Here is an 18777-nt window from a genome sequence, read left to right as displayed (position 1 = left end):
TAACATCCTCCCAATCATTATCCGCATTAGTGCCTCATAGACTGGAGGAATTACATGCACCCAATTGGATCCTTAGTGCCAGCCATTCAGATTTAATAAAAGATACTGACAAACAAAAAGATGTTATATATATTGAGATTGTTTATTTCAAAATAATTAAAACTCGACCATCAAATAGGCACATCATTTTTTTAGAGATTCACAAAAGCACATGTTTCTCCTAGAAAGAGTTCCATAAACAATTGCTTAACTACACTAAAACCAAATAGCTGTGAATCACATTAAGGTTTATACAGCAAACCTGGAATTGCAAACTTTAAGGGCTAACTGACCTAGATTAACATGAAGTAATCCAGAGATTAGCACTAATCTGAATCCATGACCACCACTAGCTACTGTTTACTTCAGCAGAACAGATGCATGTTGTTCTTGACGTTCAAATGTATTAAAACACTTGTGTTCCAACTAATATAGGTTTAACTAAATAAACTGCCTAATAAATAGGTTTAGCCTATTATGTGTTATTCCTTAAACTATAATTGTCAAGTAATTCTGAATACTTTGATTAACTTTCTTAGGTGTGTCTGAATATGGTTGGAGCTATCAGAAACAGGATTGTCCCATGCCAGAAAACAGAAAGCTAACAGAAACGTTTGAGTGATGCCTAGGCAAATTAACTCCTTTTCTTACACTGTGTGCATTAGTGGTGCAATGTAAATTTCAAATCATCAAACTGCCAGTGTTTTGCATACAAATGTTTTGATGGAATAGAATGCAGCGTCTTTGTGAACCGTGATGAACTTGTCTAGATACCCCTTTAAATAAAAGTTTTATTTTGTGCAAATGTATGTGTCAATCATATACAGCTGTCCCAAACACATACTGTGACTCTGCACAAAATGACACTGCATCTGTCATTCTTTAATAAAAATTATGCAGCATCTTTGTCAGACACACCATCTGTTGTTTCCCCAGAGCCCTGCTGTTTGACATACTGCTGAAGCAGCGCAGAAAGATGGGCTGGATGACGATGTAACATTGAGACAGTCTGTGAGGTCATCATGGCTAGACCACTAACCAGCTCACCATGTATGGTTGTCATAGAAGGGAGTTTGGAATATTTGAGAATGCCTTGATACGACAGCAATGTGTTCTCTATACAAGCTCCTGAAAGGAAAGGTTTGAGAAAGCCCTTTGTTAGACAATAACAAGCTTCCTAAAAATCCTTTATAAATAAATTTCAAGTCAGTGCATAATATGACAGACTTACCTAGAAGCACCATCTGTGGACTGCCCCTCAACACTTGCAGCATCTCTTTAACTTTTGGTTCTTTACTAACAAATATTACAGTCTGGCCGATTACTAGAGGCAACATGTTACTATATATACTGTCATTGAGAAAGGACCTCATCACCTGCAAAGAACCACAGGTAGAAAGTTGTTACATAGCATTTTAAATTCAATTCCAGCCCTTAAATGTGACTGAACAAGATGTATTCTAAAAGAGGTGATATAAGACCGCAGCAACCAAAGCTATGGCTTCCCATTACCTGGTTTGGGAAAAATTTGACATTGATGTTGTGTCTTTTCAGTCTGTGTTTTAGAAGTTGCATGTCTTCTGCATTAGAAGCGTTGTTCTGGACCACAGCAATCATCTTACATTCCTTAAACAAGGTTTCCAGGTCTTTCCTCAACAGAATGGCCAGGCCACTTTCCTTAAAGGGAAAGATGTCAAATTCATTACAACAGCTTTTCACTGCCAGCTGCATCTACTCGACCATTAGTTTAAACCACTGAAAACAAAGTTTATATTATGGATTCTTTTCTGATTAATACCTTTTACACAAGATTCGTTTAACAAGTTAAATTAAAGTGTGCACTAATTAATTTCTATCTCGACATACAATTTTAGCCATAGTAACAGTTCACCTCTTCAATCTTTCTAACTCGTGGAGTCAGGGCACCAGGAGGAGCTACAGGCGTAGGAGGAATGTACTCTGTGACAGCCATGAGTTTCTGCTTAAGAATGTGCATTGGCCTTCTGTGGCGTGTGACTGCTTTGGAGCCATGACGAACACTCTGGGTTAATGGCACCCATCCTGTGGTAATAAAACCTAGCATATTAGTAAGAAAACCATTGAGGCTGTAATGACAAAAAATGAATGAATGTAAAGACCATCATTATTGTAGCACAATTAAGACAAGTTCTTGCAGAAACTGTACTACAATAGCCATAATAGAGTGGATGAGAGGTGACAAGCATTTAATAATTATGTAAAGACATAACTTAAAAAACATATATCTTAAATAAATTACAAAACACAGTCATAATAGGAGACCGTAGATCACATGAACATTGTAAATCAGGCAGCATCTCAGATATAGTGCATGAACGTTGACAGTAATGATGTTGTGCAGTACCACAATCTAGACTTATATTGTCTCTCAACTACATTTTAACCTTTACGCGTTTATAGCATAAACATAAATCTCATGCATCATCTGCCATATTCAATTATTATAGTACTCAGTAATTATTTGAAAACAGACATTTACCCGCTTTTGGAAGAAGCCTGCCACACAAGGTCGCTGCCATCTTTATCCGGATGTGACGTGTGACAGTAGGTCCTGTCATACTTTCAAAATAAAGGTTCTATGTATAACTCTTCTCGGTCACTTAAATGTTATTTTGATAAATTATTTAATGAATGTTCATTAATAAATACATAAACACCATATTTATTTTATTTACGGCGAATTTAAAGTATAATTTCAAAACCGAGCTTTCGTAACATTTTACGTAAGAGCGTAGTGACGCAAGTGGGGAGCTTGAGCTTCAGACATGAGACTTCTCTTTGGTTTCTGCACGTCAAGAAATATTGGCAATGATATTAAGTGTTTTAATCCCTGTGTTTCCCTGGCAACCCGTGATCGCTCATTAAATACCTCGTTTGTGTGCAGAAAATATACGGACAGAGCCACCAGCATGGATCTGAGTAACATGAGAAAAAGCTATAAGAGCGACCAGGAGGTGAGATTCAATATTATGTATACGCAACGTTATGGACTTATATTCATGATCTCAGACCCTGTTCATAAATGAAGACATGGCACAGGTCATAAGTAGTGATTTTTTCAATAAAGCCTAACCATGGAATCAAGTCCAATTGTTATGCATTCATTCGTATTACATTGATAATTGTGTTTATGCATAATCAATTGTACTGTAACTGTAGCCCACCAGAACTGAGACAGTCTTTGTAGGCCTTTGCATGTGCTTATGATACACAAATGACATACTTTATGTAGAAAATCATTATGTTCACATGTTCTTCAACAGTGTTTTGAGGAGGACCAGCTTGCTTCCCTAGATCCACTAAAGCAGTTCGGCCACTGGTTTGATCAAGCAACTAAATGCCCTGAAGTTGGGGAAGCCAATGCGGTGTGTCTTTCAACAGCCACCAAGTAAGAATCTCGGTGCGGTTCAGTAGTAGCGATCAATGTACAGAGTAATATATTCATAAACTGTTATTGAGTAAATCCATCAATAAAGCACTTGTACATTTTCAGTTTTGTTCCTCTGTCTCTCTAAAAGAGATGGCCGTCCTTCTGCACGCATGGTCCTTCTGAAAGGTTACAGCGAGGAAGGATTTTGCTTCTTTACAAACTACGAGAGTCGGAAAGGTGCAGAACTGGTATGTCTTTAAACTGTCCTTTCATACTTTTAGCTTCTTAAACTACATTTTTTATTCAGTCAACGTCCACGTCAATTTTTCTTGTCCATTTATATAGGAAAGTAATCCCTATGCCTGTCTTGTATTTTACTGGGAGCCATTAAATAGGCAGGTGAGTATTTCCTCTGTTTGGACATTCTGAATTAATTGGAAGAAAGACCCAAGTGCCCCCCTAAAATATATAGTTTTAATGTAAAGTTTTGTGTCGCAGGTTCGCATTGAAGGCACCGTAGAGCGGATCCTGTATGATAAGTCGCGTGAATACTTCCACTCCAGACCCAAGAGCAGTCAGATCGGCGCTGTTGTTAGCAGGCAGAGCACAGTGATCCCGAGCAGACAGGTGAGCTGACTCTCGCCACCATATATTTCAGCATTTGCTATTCACACCATTTAGTGCTATAACTTTTCTCCTGCTTTGATACGGCACCTGTTTATTGGTTTATTTTTGTGTGTTCCCCTTTAAGTACCTGAGAGACAAGAATGCAGAACTTGAAGAAAAGTACAAGGACACAGATGTGCCAATGCCAAGTTACTGGTGAGCCTTCTAAAATGATGTCATCTGAAATGCTTCACTGTGCTAGAGAAATTCACTGATCCTTATAGGTTAATCGAAGATGAAACGCAGATTAGAGCTTATTCATGTACTGTAAAAAACTGTGTTTCTACTTCAGCGTGTTTTTTTTTGTGGCTGTCTTTACAGGGGTGGATACATTGTCAAGCCTTTTCTGATTGAGTTCTGGCAGGGTCAGACTAACAGATTACATGATCGAATAGTCTTCCTGAGGCCGAAAGAGGGAGAAACCCAACTGGGGGATGTGCAGCATCAGGCGGAGGGGGGCTGGGTATACCAACGGTTGGCCCCCTGACCAAGTGCATGGTATGGAATCAATGTCATCATCTGTGACATCATTACAATCATATTTTGGTATAGGCAGTAACTGACTTGTGACAACATGTCAGCTGTATTTATTCTACTGTACATGAGTACTGTCCAGAAGGAAGGTTTGACAACTGAAGATATGATTTTATGAAAATTAATCATGCTCATTGTTTATAATTCATCTCAACACATTCTTAATCTCACTTTTAAGTGCAAAGTCTTCTGCTTGTTGTTGATTAATAATTGAAAAGCACAGCTGACATGCAGTATTAACTGTAAATATACAGTTAAACTTAGCCTTTGGACTGCTGTTAAAACAAGAAAACACTTTCCGTGAAAACCTTGTCCTGTGACTGAAATTGCATTTATATGTTGCCCTGATATTTAGCACATCTTTAGATCATAAATGCTCATTGTGTGAGTTCATCTGTATCAGTGGATTTTGCAGCAAATGTCAAATATTTGAGTTAAGTGATTGTTCACCCAAAATTGAAAATTATGTGATCATTTACTCGCCCTCTTGTCATTTCAAACCTGTATGACTTTCTTTCTTCCGCAGAACACAAAAGAAGATATTTTGACAAATGTTGTTAACCGGCACCCATTGACTTGCATTGGTTTTGTGTCCGTACAATAGAAGTGAATGGGTGCCAGTGATGTTCGGTTACCAACTTTCTTCAAAATATCTTATTTTGTGTTGTGCGGAAGAATAGAAAGTCATAAAGGTTTGAAATGACAAGAGAGTTAGTAAATGATGACAGAATTTTCATTTTCGGGTGAACTCTCACTTTAGAATTGCCTTAAATAGTTGCCTTAAATTTATTAGTCTCTTTGCTGTAACTCTGTGTAATTTAGTGATGACTGGTAAACTGTTCTGTAACAAAGTTCAAACGGTAAAGAAAAGCGAACTAATAAACCTGTATAAAAATGTAATTTTCCAACAGTGTCATTGTGTTATTTCACCAGCAGATGGCAGCGGGACACACAACTTTGTGTGGCTTGTCCGCTACAAGATTTTCCTTTGTATTCAAACACAATCACAACTCAGCAATGACAATTAAACTAATTAAATTAAATCTTTATTTAGCATATTTTAACTATAGCTCATACGTTTTGCAGGAAACAATAGACAAGTACAGATTAGGCAAATTAAAACTGTTGTGGTAGTTGGAGGTAGGCTATAGTCTTATCTCCTTTACGCTCTCATATGACTTGACTATGGCTGTCCACGCCCCAGTTGAAACTCTTTTATTGAAAGCTAATAAAAAAGAGATAAAGGCCATATGTAGGAATGAAAGTTAATCTGAATCATGTTTTATCATTTCAACCACAAAACATTTCTTAAAAACAATACAAAATACACATCATCAGGTGATAATCAAAAGGCACAGCAGTTCATTAAAAAACAAGTGTCCTTCAAGTCTGTGATTGGTTACTGTATGTAATAATGTACTTGTATGACCATATTCTAAATGCAATGCAAAAATAAAAGAATAATGGAAAATGCTATTTAGATTTTTGGGAACGGAACATTTCATGTCTTTAACACTTTTATATGTCCCACGGAGATAATATCGTGCTTAATGAGCAAGACAACACCATGTTTAGTGGTTTACATAATCTGTGAAAATGAACCCTTTGAGGGTTTTGACATTTTAAATACATTTTCTGTTCCAGTTTCTTCCATGAATCAGTAGTAAATTTCCTGGTATTGCCTGAACGCAGCACCAAAAAGTCTTGCAGGGAAAATCGTCATGATCCCATTTAATATAAATTGCTTTATAAAATCTCATAATAGGGATGTGTTAATTTTCCACCACTTGGTTCTTATCTGTCCGAGCCGTTTCAGGGAAAAGACCAGGGTTCTCAGCCAGAGTCGCTCGAATCTTTTTCTTCTCTTTGAACCGCCCAGAATGGGAGACTTTCACATGACGACCCTTTGTGGCAGATTTGTCCACAATTTTTTCCAACCTGGCATCTAAATTGTTATCTGCGGCATCATTGCTTAATTCATTATTTCCATTGTTGGCGCTGAGGTCAGGAGGTATCTCGTACAAGACCTTCGCCTCTGACTTCTTCTTCCGCAGGAAAGTCAGCTTCCACCATGCAGGGTCAGCCATGACAGGTGCAAGTGGGGGGCTGATGGCAAAGAGGCCTGTAACATGGGTACATATTTGTTAAGTCTGTTAAAGCGACACACACTAAATAAATTAGTTCCAAAAACGTTCCAAGTAAAAATACAGAATGTAACAAACGCATCATTTAACAGTGAGTCCACTGTTTAGTTGTTCATGCAGTAGCATCTCCCTCCAAAAAACATTATCTGGACTTAATGACTACAGGCCTGTTGCTTTAACATCTGTCATCATGAAGTCATTTGAGAGACTTGTACTGGCCCACCTGAAGGACATCACCAGACCACTTCTTGATCCCCTCCAGTTTGCTTACCGAGCAAACAGGTCTGTGGACGATGCAGTAAACATGGGACTGCATTACATCCTACAACACCTAGACAGACCAGGGACTTACGTCAGGATCCTGTTTGTAGACTTCAGCTCGGCCTTCAACACCATAATCCCAGACCTCCTCCTGCCCAAGCTTACCCAGCTCTCTGTGCCAACCTCTACCTGTCAGTGGATTATTAACTTCCTGTCGAACAGGCAGCAGCTAGTGAGGTTGGGAAAATTTAAATCCAGCACATGTACCATCAGCACCGGAGCTCCTCAAGGATGTGTTCTTTCTCCACTGCTATATTCACTCTACACAAACGAATGCACCTCTACAGACCCTTCTGTCAAACTCCTGAAGTTTGCAGATGACACCACAGTCATTGGCCTTATTCAAGACGGTGATGAATCTGCCTACAGAAAGGAGGTTGCTCAGCTGGCTGCCTGGTGTAGTCAAAACAACCTAGAGCTGAATGCATTCAAGACAGTGGAGATGATAGTGGATTTCAGAAGGAACCCTCCATCACTTCCTCCCCTCACCATCCTGGACAGCACTGTGGATACTGTGGAGTCATTCAGGTTCCTGGGCTCCACCATCTCTCAGGACCTGAAGTGGGAGTCCCACATAGACTCCATTGTAAAGAAGGCCCAGCAGAGGTTATACTTCCTCCGTCAATTGAGGAAGTTCAACCTACCACAGGAGCTACTGACCCAGTTCTACTCAGTGGTCATCGAATCTGTTCTGTGCACTTCAATTACTGTTTGGTATGGCTCGGCCACCAAATCAGACCTACGAAGACTACAACGGACAGTTCGTAGTGCTGAGAAAATTATTGGTGCTCCTCTGCCCACACTTCAGGACCTGTACGATTCCAGAGTGAAAAACAGGGCAAGAAAAATCATCATTGACTCCACACACCCAGCACACAAACTCTTTGATCTGCTGCCCTCTGGCCGGCGCTTTAGAGCACTGAACACCAGGACTTCCAGACACAGAAGCAGCTTCTTCCCCCAGGCAATCTCCCTCCTAAACAGATAACTGCTCCTTAAGAGCAATATTCCACTTCCACTACTCCTATAGTGTGCACTATAGTGCCTTATTATATCTACATCTTATGTATACATGTATATAACACTACCTCTACTTACTAAATTATCCATTTGCACAAGTGTACATACAATCTGTTAATATGTTTATTCTACTATATACTACCCTGTACAATGTCTCTTATATGTTATTATCCCCCATTTTCTGTAAAATAGTCTTTATTTTATATATGCATATTTTACAATCTTTTAGACTGTAAATCGTATTATATTGTATTGTCATTGTGTTGAATGTCTGTACTAGAAGCTTCCAACACCAAAGAAAATTCCTTGTGTGTGCAAGCACACTTGGCAATAAAGCTCTTCTGATTCTGATTCTGATTCTGATTCTGATTATGACTCGGATTATTGCTCTTTTATGGCTCAGGACTTTTCATGTTTAGTTTATGTTTTAAGTTCGGTTTCTCCTAAACGATGTTAACAGTGAGACAAAGCTATAAAATAAATGTCTGTAGCTTGGATAATTTGCTCTTGGGAGAATATGAAGAAATGTTATAGAGCTCAAGTAAATCTGAACAGTTTGAAACATTTTTTAAAAACTCTTTAGTTTTCTAGAGGTGATACATTTTTAATTATTAGGGGACAATATAGGAAGCACCCAGAAGTTTCAGTTGAGATCTCACTTGTGTGTTTTTTCTCATTTATCACCAAGAATATTAACATATTCGTGATACTATATGTTACATATATACCACGAAATATATTCCTCATGGTTAAATTGTGTTTTTATAACAACATTTCAGTAAATTGCTTTCTTGGTTATTGTTCATACCTCAAGGTACACATATCAACACAAACATGGTGGATATAGTATGTCTGGAAAATATGCATACTTCACCCACACATACTACAGTATATACAGCATACTGTTTAAACAAACATGAAGTTGGTACTTTATCTAATTCATTACCCACTGTCACAGTATGCGATTTCGGACACGGTGTTGGTCTCTACATGATCATGTGTGGTTCCCTTCATGCGATGATTAGATTAGAATAACAAGAAGGACACCTGACTCTGCCGCTCAACTGTTGAATTAATGAACAGCACCACTGGATCCCCTGAGACCCGAGATGCACACTAACACGCACCGTCCAAGATACACTAACATCATTTTTGATGGATGACTTTGTATTTCTCTCCGCTCTGATAGTCTTGTTATGTAATATTGGACAGATAGTGTACAGCTATTGTAAATATCACAAAGCATGTACAATGACCAGCCCATGTGATACCAAACAGTGTAAACACAGGAGACCCACACACCTGCATACTGGTAACAATAGCAGAGGGCAGGTAATGCTTATAGTTGGTGTGGCTTGTTTCACACTAGGGTGTGTCATTTGGTCCCCTAGCAACATCGCCGTAGTCAACATCAAATGGAATGCATTAATAAACGGGTTATCAGTGCGACAGTTTGGCCAATGGATGCAGCATGTTTTATAGGGTTGTGGTGCGATAAGATTCAAGTATCAGGGGTGATGTGCATAAAACACTAGTTAATCATAAAAAGTATAATCGCATACACACCTTCTTATTGGGGCACTTATGGTTGGTCTATATACTTTGAAGTTTCTGGGATAATTACTCTCTCACAGGTCACGGCAGGTAAACAAGGTTTCAACATGTGAATTATTTTATGGGGAATCCACAAACGTGACAAAGTTTCTGTCTGTCTGTGGGGTGGACAGGACAGCTTTCCTGTAACTGATGAGTATGAGAGTAGCAATGCCAAGGTCCTGGGTTTGGTTCCCAGGGAATGTGTATACTGTACTTGTGAAATGTATATCTTAAATTCACTGTAAATTGCTTTGTGTCTGACAAATATACAGTATATATGAAAGATGTTAGATACAGTGGTCAGATTTTTTTAAGTTTAGTTTGGTTCATTATTGTTTTAGACTGACCTCTTCAGTCATCCTTTTTTATACAATACAGTTTTTATAACACAATGCATATTGTTCCTGTCTTTCTGAAAACCTCATGTCTCCATATTTTGTGGTTATTATTTTGTCATATTACATTTTATTAAACATATACAAATATAATATAATATAATAACAAATAAATATTGTAACAAACATTTTATTAAATTAATATGTTCTCAATATCTTATTATGTCATATTAGTCTCTCTTTATGTTTGTCACTGGGTAAAAATCCAACAATTAAAAAGTATTAAAAAGTGCTTGTCCACTTTGACAACACAGTATTTAATCATTTAAAAAGTACAGTGTGTTTCCCATTTCCTGAAAAACTGTGAATTTGGACATCCACCGTTTCAGAGAGACGGTGACGATATGTTTTTAATAGTATAAGGAAACTGATTCAAAAAAGACATTGAAAACATAATGCATGCTTATACATTTCAAATGTAGCCTAAATACAATATGGCTATATCAACATTCTGAGCAACTCTGAAACAATGAACAATTAAAAGTCAATCTTACATGAACCCTAAAAAACAAATAAACCCATTTAAACTTTTTCCATAAGTTGAAGTGGGCTGTGCTTTAATGTAAAACAAGACATGTTGATATGATGTCTGCCCATCACAATATAAAGGAGCCTTTATATGACATGGGAATAGACCCGTTTTATTGGACGGCAGACACTCCCACCGGATTTGTCACTGATCTTCTGCAATTACATAATGACAGGATTCAGTCACTTTTAGAAGCATCTACTACTCTTTCACCCTAACTGCACTTAGTTTATTGTGGCCAAGTAGATTGTGGAGTCATATTGCACTTCTGAAATGACTGTAAGATTTAATCCTGAGGAAAAACAATGCAGGTGCTTTCCTCAGCTGTCCTGGTGTGACGGTTTTTGCACTCCCAGTTTATTCATAATGATTTTATTGTTGATGTTTATCAATAATGATTAGACTGCCAAAATACATGACATGACCTGATTTTGCAGGACTTTTGGATATGCGTTTTAGACTTTAGGGAGGATTAGTCACACATTACCAAAAAACTTCAATCAAATGGCAAAAATGTGTCAAAACCAAAATGTATCTTAGCAATGCCGTCTTACCTCAGAGTCACCTGACCCTCTTCAAGTAGCCCTTATACTCAGGAACCATATCCCTCTAGATAATAAGTTACTTTGTTTTCCTCCTTGTGTGGTTAAGAAGCACTTAAAAGTACCTCAAAGATCACAGAGAATGTACACGGTGCTCTGGCTAAACCTAGGAAATCACTAACCAAGTTCAAAGCCTTCCTGGTGATACAATGTTTGAGGAGAGGAGAGATTAACCCAAGGCCATCCAGGCCCAGCCAGAACTCTGAGAAATCGTGAAGGGTGTCAAATTTGCTTGCAAGGCCTTTAGATTTCCATTGTTAAATCTTCCTCATTTGGGTCTGAAATGAGTTTTTAAGATTCTCACGTAGATGCTGACATGCTAAAGAAAGTCTTCGCAGTTTTATTTCTTTTCTCTTTTTTAAGGAGAGGTTTTCCACTTTATTATTGTAGATGCTTTTTAAAGTGTAAAGAGAGATTCAAAACGACTGGTGTGTTTGTTAGTTTCCCGAACGAATTTGTTTTATGCTCAGTTTTATTTTGGTTCAGAGTTGCAGAATTGTTAACACTTTAACTCTCGATTGCTTCGGCTTTATGTCATCCACCTCCTAAAAAAACACAATAACATTTTGCACAAACTATTCCAGTAAGTATTGAGATTTGAAATCCTTCTGTGTGTTTTACTAAATCTGGCGGATTAGGAATGTCAACTCTAATCTTCCTAGCTATGTCAAAAAATGCATAATGAACAAAACCACACAACAACTGTTCGTTCTTTATCACTCTTTCTCAATTCTTCTATTCATTATATTAAATTGTTCTTATATATCAATATTTAAAGAAACAGCTTAACCCAAAATAAAAATGCTGTCTTCATTTGTTCAATTATCCATTCACTTATTCGTTCTTCCAAGAATCTTTCTCTTTGTTTATCAGAACAAAGAAATTTGAAAATACAAATTTGGAACAACTTGAGGATGAGTAAATGATGACAGAATTTTTATTTTTGGGGGAACTGTCCCCTTAGCACTGCCAAACTATATTTCTAAATTTAAAATAAATAAATACATGATCAATCCTCACCTGAAAAGACGTTTTCAACCCTTTCAAAAGTGGTCTTGGTTTGGAAGAACAGGTGTTCAGAAGAAGTTAAACCATTGTTGCGTTGACAACCAGCTCCCTGTGTTGAGTCACTAACTTCAGTGCTCAGGTTCGGTCTTCCTTCTCACCTTTTTGCTTCCCCTTTCTTAATTAATCTCACTGCTACTGAATGTCTGCATTGAGTGCAACGTCTAATGGTACAGGTGTTTTATTTCTCTCTCTTTCCCTCTCTTTATCTCTCATTTCCTCCCTCCCTCCCTCTCTCTCTCTCTCTCTCTCTCTCTTTCAGTTGCTCAGACAGCAGTCCATACAGCCTCACACAAATACACTGTTTCAGTCCAAGTTGAACATTAGGTCGAACCCAATGCAACATGAGTAAATGTTACAGTCATGTGATCTAAGGGGGAGGGCAGCGATAGTCAACTAACCTCATGGGAGTATGAATTTGGTTTAACATTCACATGGTAAACCAGAAAGGTATTAACCTTCCCAAATTACGACAAAGTAAACTGTTTTACTACAGTAAATAAATGTTCAGGCCAGCATGCTGTTTTTTTATTTCTATATATTATGTAGCTTTGCATTCAAATAAAGGATCATCTCTTTCCTATGCTGTTACAAAGGCCAGCGTCCTCTCTCATGTTATGAGCAGCATCACCCACTCAAATGAAACAACAATGTAATTCTTTGAATACGATTTTGCAACGCAATCCTTTCATTCTGCATGGTCTTTGGTTTTATTATTGGCACAGATGTTACAAGCCTTAAAAGCATTGCAGACAAGTATGCCATTAAACTAAATATGCGTTATACCTATCCCAGTCGTCAGTTTATTTAATAAGCGATAAATTAGTGAACAACAGATTTAAAAAGCGGAGACCATGGTTTTAATTCACAAATAGTTTGCATGCGTTTTTTTCACAAACATGATTTTTTAGATCATAGGAGGGCTTTTATAACAACAGGAGGACCTTTGACATCTGAGCTTGCTCATGTTTAACTTTGTCTTTGAAAGGACGCTAGATGATGTTCACATTTGCATTGTGTGAGGAAATCACAGACGGATACTCGATTCTCAGCTGCGATAAGAGGGGGTTTGAATGCCATTTAAATATGGAAATGTAACTTTGGTTCCCCTTCACTGTTATACAGCCATCGTGCTTCACACGACCATAAAAGAGCTTAACTGATTTAGGATTAAATGTCTGATTTTCAAGAGTACAGTTCTACTTTGAGTACAGTATAACTGTATTTTCAAAGGCGTCTCCTAAAGAAGTTTGCTGAGCAGTGTTGCAGAACCTTTAAAAGCAAGCACATTTTTTGTGAACTACAATTTTGATTTTAACATTGCATAATAGATGTATCACAATGGTCAATTGTTCAAAACCATTGATTAGACTGTTTTCTTTGTAAATGTTAATGGTCTGGTATTAGAAAGCAGGAAAAGTCTAAAAAACTTTAATCTCATTAATAACATCTGAGACACCTGCAGTCATATTTACAGGCAAAGTCCCACTGGGCACTGACACATCAGATAAGGTGCGCTGTGAACCAGCAAACAGAAAAATCTTTAAAACCACCCTGTTCAAATAAAACAGGAAAGAGCAGGATATGAACCATATACTTATGTAGGCTACACATAAGTGTATGTTGAAATACATTAACGGTGAGTATAAAGTGAAAGGTGTGTAAAGTGAAAGGTGTGTAAGGTGAAAGGGTTGCAAATACAATGCACATGCTGCAGTCATTGCCTATGGATCTGTCTCCATAACTGCCAGGTCTGTGGGTAAAAGAAAGTAAAATTGGCAGCTATTTGTAGTAACGCACGTTGCGCTATGTATGCTATACATATATATGAATATATAAAGGAAGGTGTGCCATCTGGTGGACAAAACCAAAAGTGTATCAAGTGGTTAAACAAGATACGACCTTAAACGAAAAGAGCAGATATAAACTTATATAGCAAACAAATAAACAATATTCAAAATATGTAATAAAATATTAAGACTGAAGAATAAAAAAGCTTCTTTTCTGCCCGGAGTTGATGGCGACTTTTATTTTGGCTTTATACGGAAGTGAAAGACAGGTCCTTTATTCGCGTAGTTCATTGGCGTTTTAGCAGACGGTGCGTGTAACGCATGTGTTGATAGGTCAGCTGTGGATGTACGTGTCAGTGGAAATGTAAACTTTAACTGTATCGAAAAACGGCCTGAGATATAAGCATGGATTCGTTTTAATTATTCTTTTAGCAAATTAACGACAACGGCCGGTGTAATGGAGGTAAAACTAGAACATATCTGGCTAACATTTTCAGTTTTTCGGTCTTGTATAACGTTACTGTGTTTAAAGAAAAGACAACATGCATGACCAGCTGTCAAAATTAGTTTAATTCAATAGTGTTGCAACATTATATTCAGCATTTACGACAGCATTAAGACAACAGAATTTAACTGTATAATTTACAGTAAAAAAAACATAATTTATGTGATTATTGTAATGTGTGTAATGTAACACGGATATTGAAATCTATTTTAACAGAATATCCAGAATCTCCCTATTGACATCCAGACTTGTAAACTCCTGGGTAAGGCTGCTTTACCTTGATTTATACAAAATTTTCCTACACATTTCTTCCAAATATGGCATTGTTTACCTCTCTTCTATGTATTGTGCATATTAATACATAAACCAAGTACTTATATGTCAACACAAATGTACAAGTAAACCAAAGTCAAATCGAAGATATAAGGTCTTTTTCTCCATCTTTCAGACTGGTTGGTGGACAGGAGGCACTGCACACTCAAATGGCAAACTGCAGTTATGGCCATTAGAGAGAAAATCAATGCTGCCATTCAGGATATGCCAGAAAATGATGAAATCAAACAACTGCTCTCTGGATCATGTAAAAATATATACATGTATACTTAATAGTTGTCTGATATTCATTCGTTTGGTGTTTCTTTTTGGATCTGTTTAATTCATAGTTTTTTATCGCTGTTTTTGCAGATATTCATTATTTCCATTGCTTACGAATAATTGAAATATTGAAAAAAACAGAAGCGTCCACCAAAAATATTTTTGGCAGATATTCATCACAAAGGATGAAGGTAATGCCGCACTCCTGCTGCTTTGTTTTGCTTTGAATGCATAGTACATGTGGTGTAAAACAGAAGGTTTTATGCATTTTTATTTTACATCACCAGGACTGGCAAGAGATAGTATGCAACTATGAAAAAGACAATGTCTATTTAGGCAAGGCAGAATTTCCTTTCTTCTGTAATATTATGTTAAACAAACCACAGTCAGTGTAAATGATGTGCGTTTTGTTTTTTTACCCTAGCTGAAGTGGCCAGTCTGTTAGTTCGTAATGTAAATTATGAAGGCCCTGCTTTAAGGAAGCAGGTGTCCAAAGCTCAGCAGCTACAGCAGGAGCTGAGTCGACGAGAAGCGGAGTGTCAGAGAGGCGCTGCAGACATGAGGGAAGGGTATTACATGGCTTGTAAGCAGTACGGTATAAAGGTATGTTGGTGATGGTTCATTCAGTTACAGCAAATGTCAGTTTATGGTGTTTTACTAATACTAACCTATAACTTGACTGTGTTACAGGGGGAAAATGTGGCAAGGGAGTTACAAGCACTGGTTAAAGATTTGCCTGTGGTTTTAGAGGAAACTGGTAAAAAAGCAGCCTGTCTGGAAGAACCCATAGAATTTTACACAGCCTTCACAAATTTCGCCTGTGGCTGGTGAGTGTTGTGTTGTCCGACAATCCTTTGTATAAAGCTGTGTATGTCAGAGGTAGAAGCCTGACATATTCTACCATTTTTTTTAGGTCTGAGGAAGTACTGTCCATGCTGAGGTTTGTCCAGAAGAAAGGAAACACAACTGTGTATGAATGGAAAACGGGAAATGTGCCCACAGTTATTGAGAGACCTGTGATGGAGGAAGCCCCACCTGATGTTGTCACCGAAGAGACAGTGAGATTTTTGCGATGTTTAAGTTAGATTTTTATAAGGAACACTGATCTGATAATAAATACAATTGCAACTAAATATCTTTTTTTCTAAAACTGATTTCCCGTTGTTATCTCTACAGATTGACTGGGGTAACATTGGCAGTGGTGCTGCGACAGAGGATGTGAATTTTGGGATCACTGTGGAGGATGGCGTGGACTGGGGCATAAGCCTGGAGTCTGGCACTGGGGTAAAATATTTTCTAGCTTTGGATTTTAAATATCACAGTTAGAAGTCTCTCATGATGTAGTCTAAGATTGTGAACTAATCCACTTTAGGAAACTGGTGGTGTTGACTGGGGAGATGCTGAATCTGCCCCGGTGGAAATTGAAGTCGTGGATGTGGGCACCGATTGTAAGTGTGTTGGATTTACTGGAATTAACCTTTGTTATAACTCTGGTATATTAGAAAAACCATGTTTATGTGTGCACAGTTTTTTAATGCCTTACCAATTCACACATTTTACTATGATTACATTTGTAACTTCAGAAGAATTTTGCTAATTTTCTTTTTAAATTGGCAGAGTAAATATTTTATCTGGTTCGGGTTGATGTGTCTCAATATTTATAAGACATTCTAAGGTCTGGGGTTTTGTTGACAGGTCCTGATGGCATTGCCAGAGGTGAGGATGCTCTTTCTCTTTTGGAAAACTCGCAGGCACGTGACCAGTTCATCGATGAACTGATGGAGGTACGACAGCTCGCTCCTGCTACGAATAAATAAGAACAATTTCAAATTCTTCTTTAAACCAAACTTTGTCTTTCTGTGCGTTAGTTGGAAGTGTTCCTGTGTCAGCGACTGGGTGAGATGGCTGAAGAAGGTAATGTGGTTTCTATGAGTCAGTTCCAGCTCGCGCCCTCAGTGATCCAGAACCAGACTCCAGAGCGCGTACAGGTCATGCTGAAAGAGTTGCGTAACCTGCTCAATGGGCTCACATCGCAACGAATGCAGCACCTCTTTATGATCCAGGCATCACCACGGTAATCACCTCCACACAAAACCTTTACAAACTATTTGGACTTCGGACATCTTTCTTATTGTTTACACGTTTTCAAAGTGAGCGCAGGAATCGCACATGAACTGGTCTGTGTGTGTTTGTGTCTCAGTTATGTGGAGCGTGTGTCCGATATACTGCGACAGAAACTCAAGCAGTCTGATATCTTACTGCTGAAGTGTGGCACTTTGGCCGAAAAGCGGCAGGAGGCACTTGAGGAACAGGCTAAGTTGGAACCCCGCATTGATTTGCTGGCTGCCCGCACTAAGGAACTCCAGAAACTGGTACGGGAACTTATTATCATATGTGGTGTATCATAAAACGTGGTGCGATTTCTTTCTTATTTACTTCTCTATCTCTATAAAAATGTGAATAGCATCTTAGCTATAACATAGTTAAATAACATCCGTTTCTCAAGAATGCAGTTCAAATGGCAACAGGGTTAACATAGAAAAGCTTTTGTTCAAATACACTGATTTGGTTAAAGGTCATGGTGAACATAATTTACTGAAGACAAATTGATCAGGTCTGGCCAAGAAACAAAAGTTAAAAGCTCTCTCTGTCCCTCTCTTGCACACACAGATAGAAGCTGACATCTCAAAACGATACAACAACCGGCCGGTCAACCTCATGGGTGTTCATGTGTGACCAAGAAGACATTTTTTGTTCCACAGATATATCACAAAAATAAATGTTTTATACTCAATTAAATTGTTTTGGCTTTTGTTTTGTTGTTATTGCTTGAAAAGCTGTAGACTTAAGACTTTGTACAGCTCAAGTTCTGATTTAAAGGCACAGTTCACCCAAAAATAAAAATGATGTCATCATTTATTCACATATTATATTTGTGTTGTCATTGTGTTGAATGTCTGTACTAGAAGCTTCCAACACCAAAGAAAATTCCTTGTGTGTGCAAGCACACTTGGCAATAAAGCTCTGCTGATTCTGCCACGGTGGTCGAAAGTCTCAGAACTGTTTGCTTTCCTACATTCTTCAAAATATATTTTTTTTGAGTTCAACAGAACAAATACATTTATAAAGCAATTTTTCCTACTATGGTAGTCAAGAAATGTATTTTTCCAAAGATGTTTCTCTGTGTTCATCAGAGCAAAGATATTTATACAGATTTGGAACAGCTCGAGGGTGAGTAAATGAAGACTAAATTTTCATTTTTGGGTGAACTGTCCCTTTAAGAATATAAACTGAAAAGAGGGCAACATTTTAATTGCGGGGCCTAGTTAAGTAAAGAAAAACCATAAATATTTACATTCATTTTTTAGATCAGAGTTTTCATATTCACTACTGTTGTGAACATTTTAAACATACTTGACGTTTTCCTTTAATTCTTCACCTATGGAGTTAAACCCCCATTAAATTGTAAGTAATCTAATTAAATTTTACTTAAAAAAAAAAAAAATCAGTTTTCTTGTAACCTCACCACTCAGCTAAAAGCGTCTAAACCATGAATCACCCCTAATGC

At 37.7% G+C, this 18777-nt stretch overlaps 4 protein-coding genes across 6 annotated transcripts; 2 read left to right on the top strand and 2 right to left on the bottom strand.

Annotated features, from left to right (window-relative positions):
• Positions 1-136: 136 nt before the first annotated feature.
• mrpl10 (mitochondrial ribosomal protein L10) lies at positions 137-2665 on the bottom strand. The gene is made up of 5 exons (XM_057358767.1): positions 2558-2665; positions 1931-2100; positions 1552-1716; positions 1271-1415; positions 137-1167 (listed from the first exon to the last, which is right to left on the bottom strand). Exons 1-5 carry the CDS (start codon positions 2634-2636, stop codon positions 932-934), a joined length of 795 nt encoding a protein of 264 aa, XP_057214750.1. The 5' UTR covers positions 2637-2665; the 3' UTR covers positions 137-931.
• A 160-nt stretch (positions 2666-2825) lies between these two features.
• Positions 2826-5548, top strand: pnpo (pyridoxamine 5'-phosphate oxidase). 2 transcript variants are annotated; one of them, XM_057358644.1, is made up of 7 exons: positions 2826-3032; positions 3342-3466; positions 3597-3696; positions 3833-3847; positions 3947-4075; positions 4200-4270; positions 4436-5548. In XM_057358644.1, the coding sequence occupies exons 1-7, from the start codon at positions 2844-2846 to the stop codon at positions 4599-4601; spliced, it is 795 nt and encodes a 264-aa protein (XP_057214627.1). In that variant the 5' UTR covers positions 2826-2843; the 3' UTR covers positions 4602-5548. The 2 variants fall into 2 exon arrangements, with proteins under 2 accessions (XP_057214627.1, XP_057214625.1); XM_057358642.1 differs by having other exon boundaries at positions 3794-3847.
• An 872-nt stretch (positions 5549-6420) lies between these two features.
• Positions 6421-6735, bottom strand: prr15lb (proline rich 15 like b). The gene has a single exon (XM_057359227.1). The coding sequence runs from the start codon at positions 6733-6735 to the stop codon at positions 6421-6423; it is 315 nt and encodes a 104-aa protein (XP_057215210.1).
• Positions 6736-14407: 7672 nt separating this feature from the next.
• cdk5rap3 (CDK5 regulatory subunit associated protein 3) lies at positions 14408-18240 on the top strand. Of its 2 annotated transcripts, XM_057358629.1 has the most exons (14): positions 14408-14573; positions 14832-14877; positions 15064-15195; positions 15300-15400; positions 15497-15545; positions 15634-15812; positions 15900-16036; positions 16123-16267; positions 16386-16493; positions 16582-16657; positions 16905-16993; positions 17078-17283; positions 17410-17581; positions 17880-18240. In XM_057358629.1, exons 1-14 carry the CDS (start codon positions 14568-14570, stop codon positions 17943-17945), a joined length of 1512 nt encoding a protein of 503 aa, XP_057214612.1. In that variant the 5' UTR covers positions 14408-14567; the 3' UTR covers positions 17946-18240. The 2 variants fall into 2 exon arrangements, with proteins under 2 accessions (XP_057214612.1, XP_057214613.1); XM_057358630.1 differs by lacking the exons at positions 14408-14573; positions 14832-14877 and having other exon boundaries at positions 15106-15211; positions 17880-18239.
• The last annotated feature ends 537 nt before the right edge of the window (positions 18241-18777 follow it).

This window comes from Triplophysa rosa, linkage group LG18 (genome assembly GCF_024868665.1).
Source record: "Triplophysa rosa linkage group LG18, Trosa_1v2, whole genome shotgun sequence".
Taxonomy (NCBI): Eukaryota; Metazoa; Chordata; class Actinopteri; order Cypriniformes; family Nemacheilidae; genus Triplophysa; species Triplophysa rosa.
Note: the sequence above shows the minus strand (reverse complement) of the source record. Positions and strands in the feature narration are given on the sequence as shown.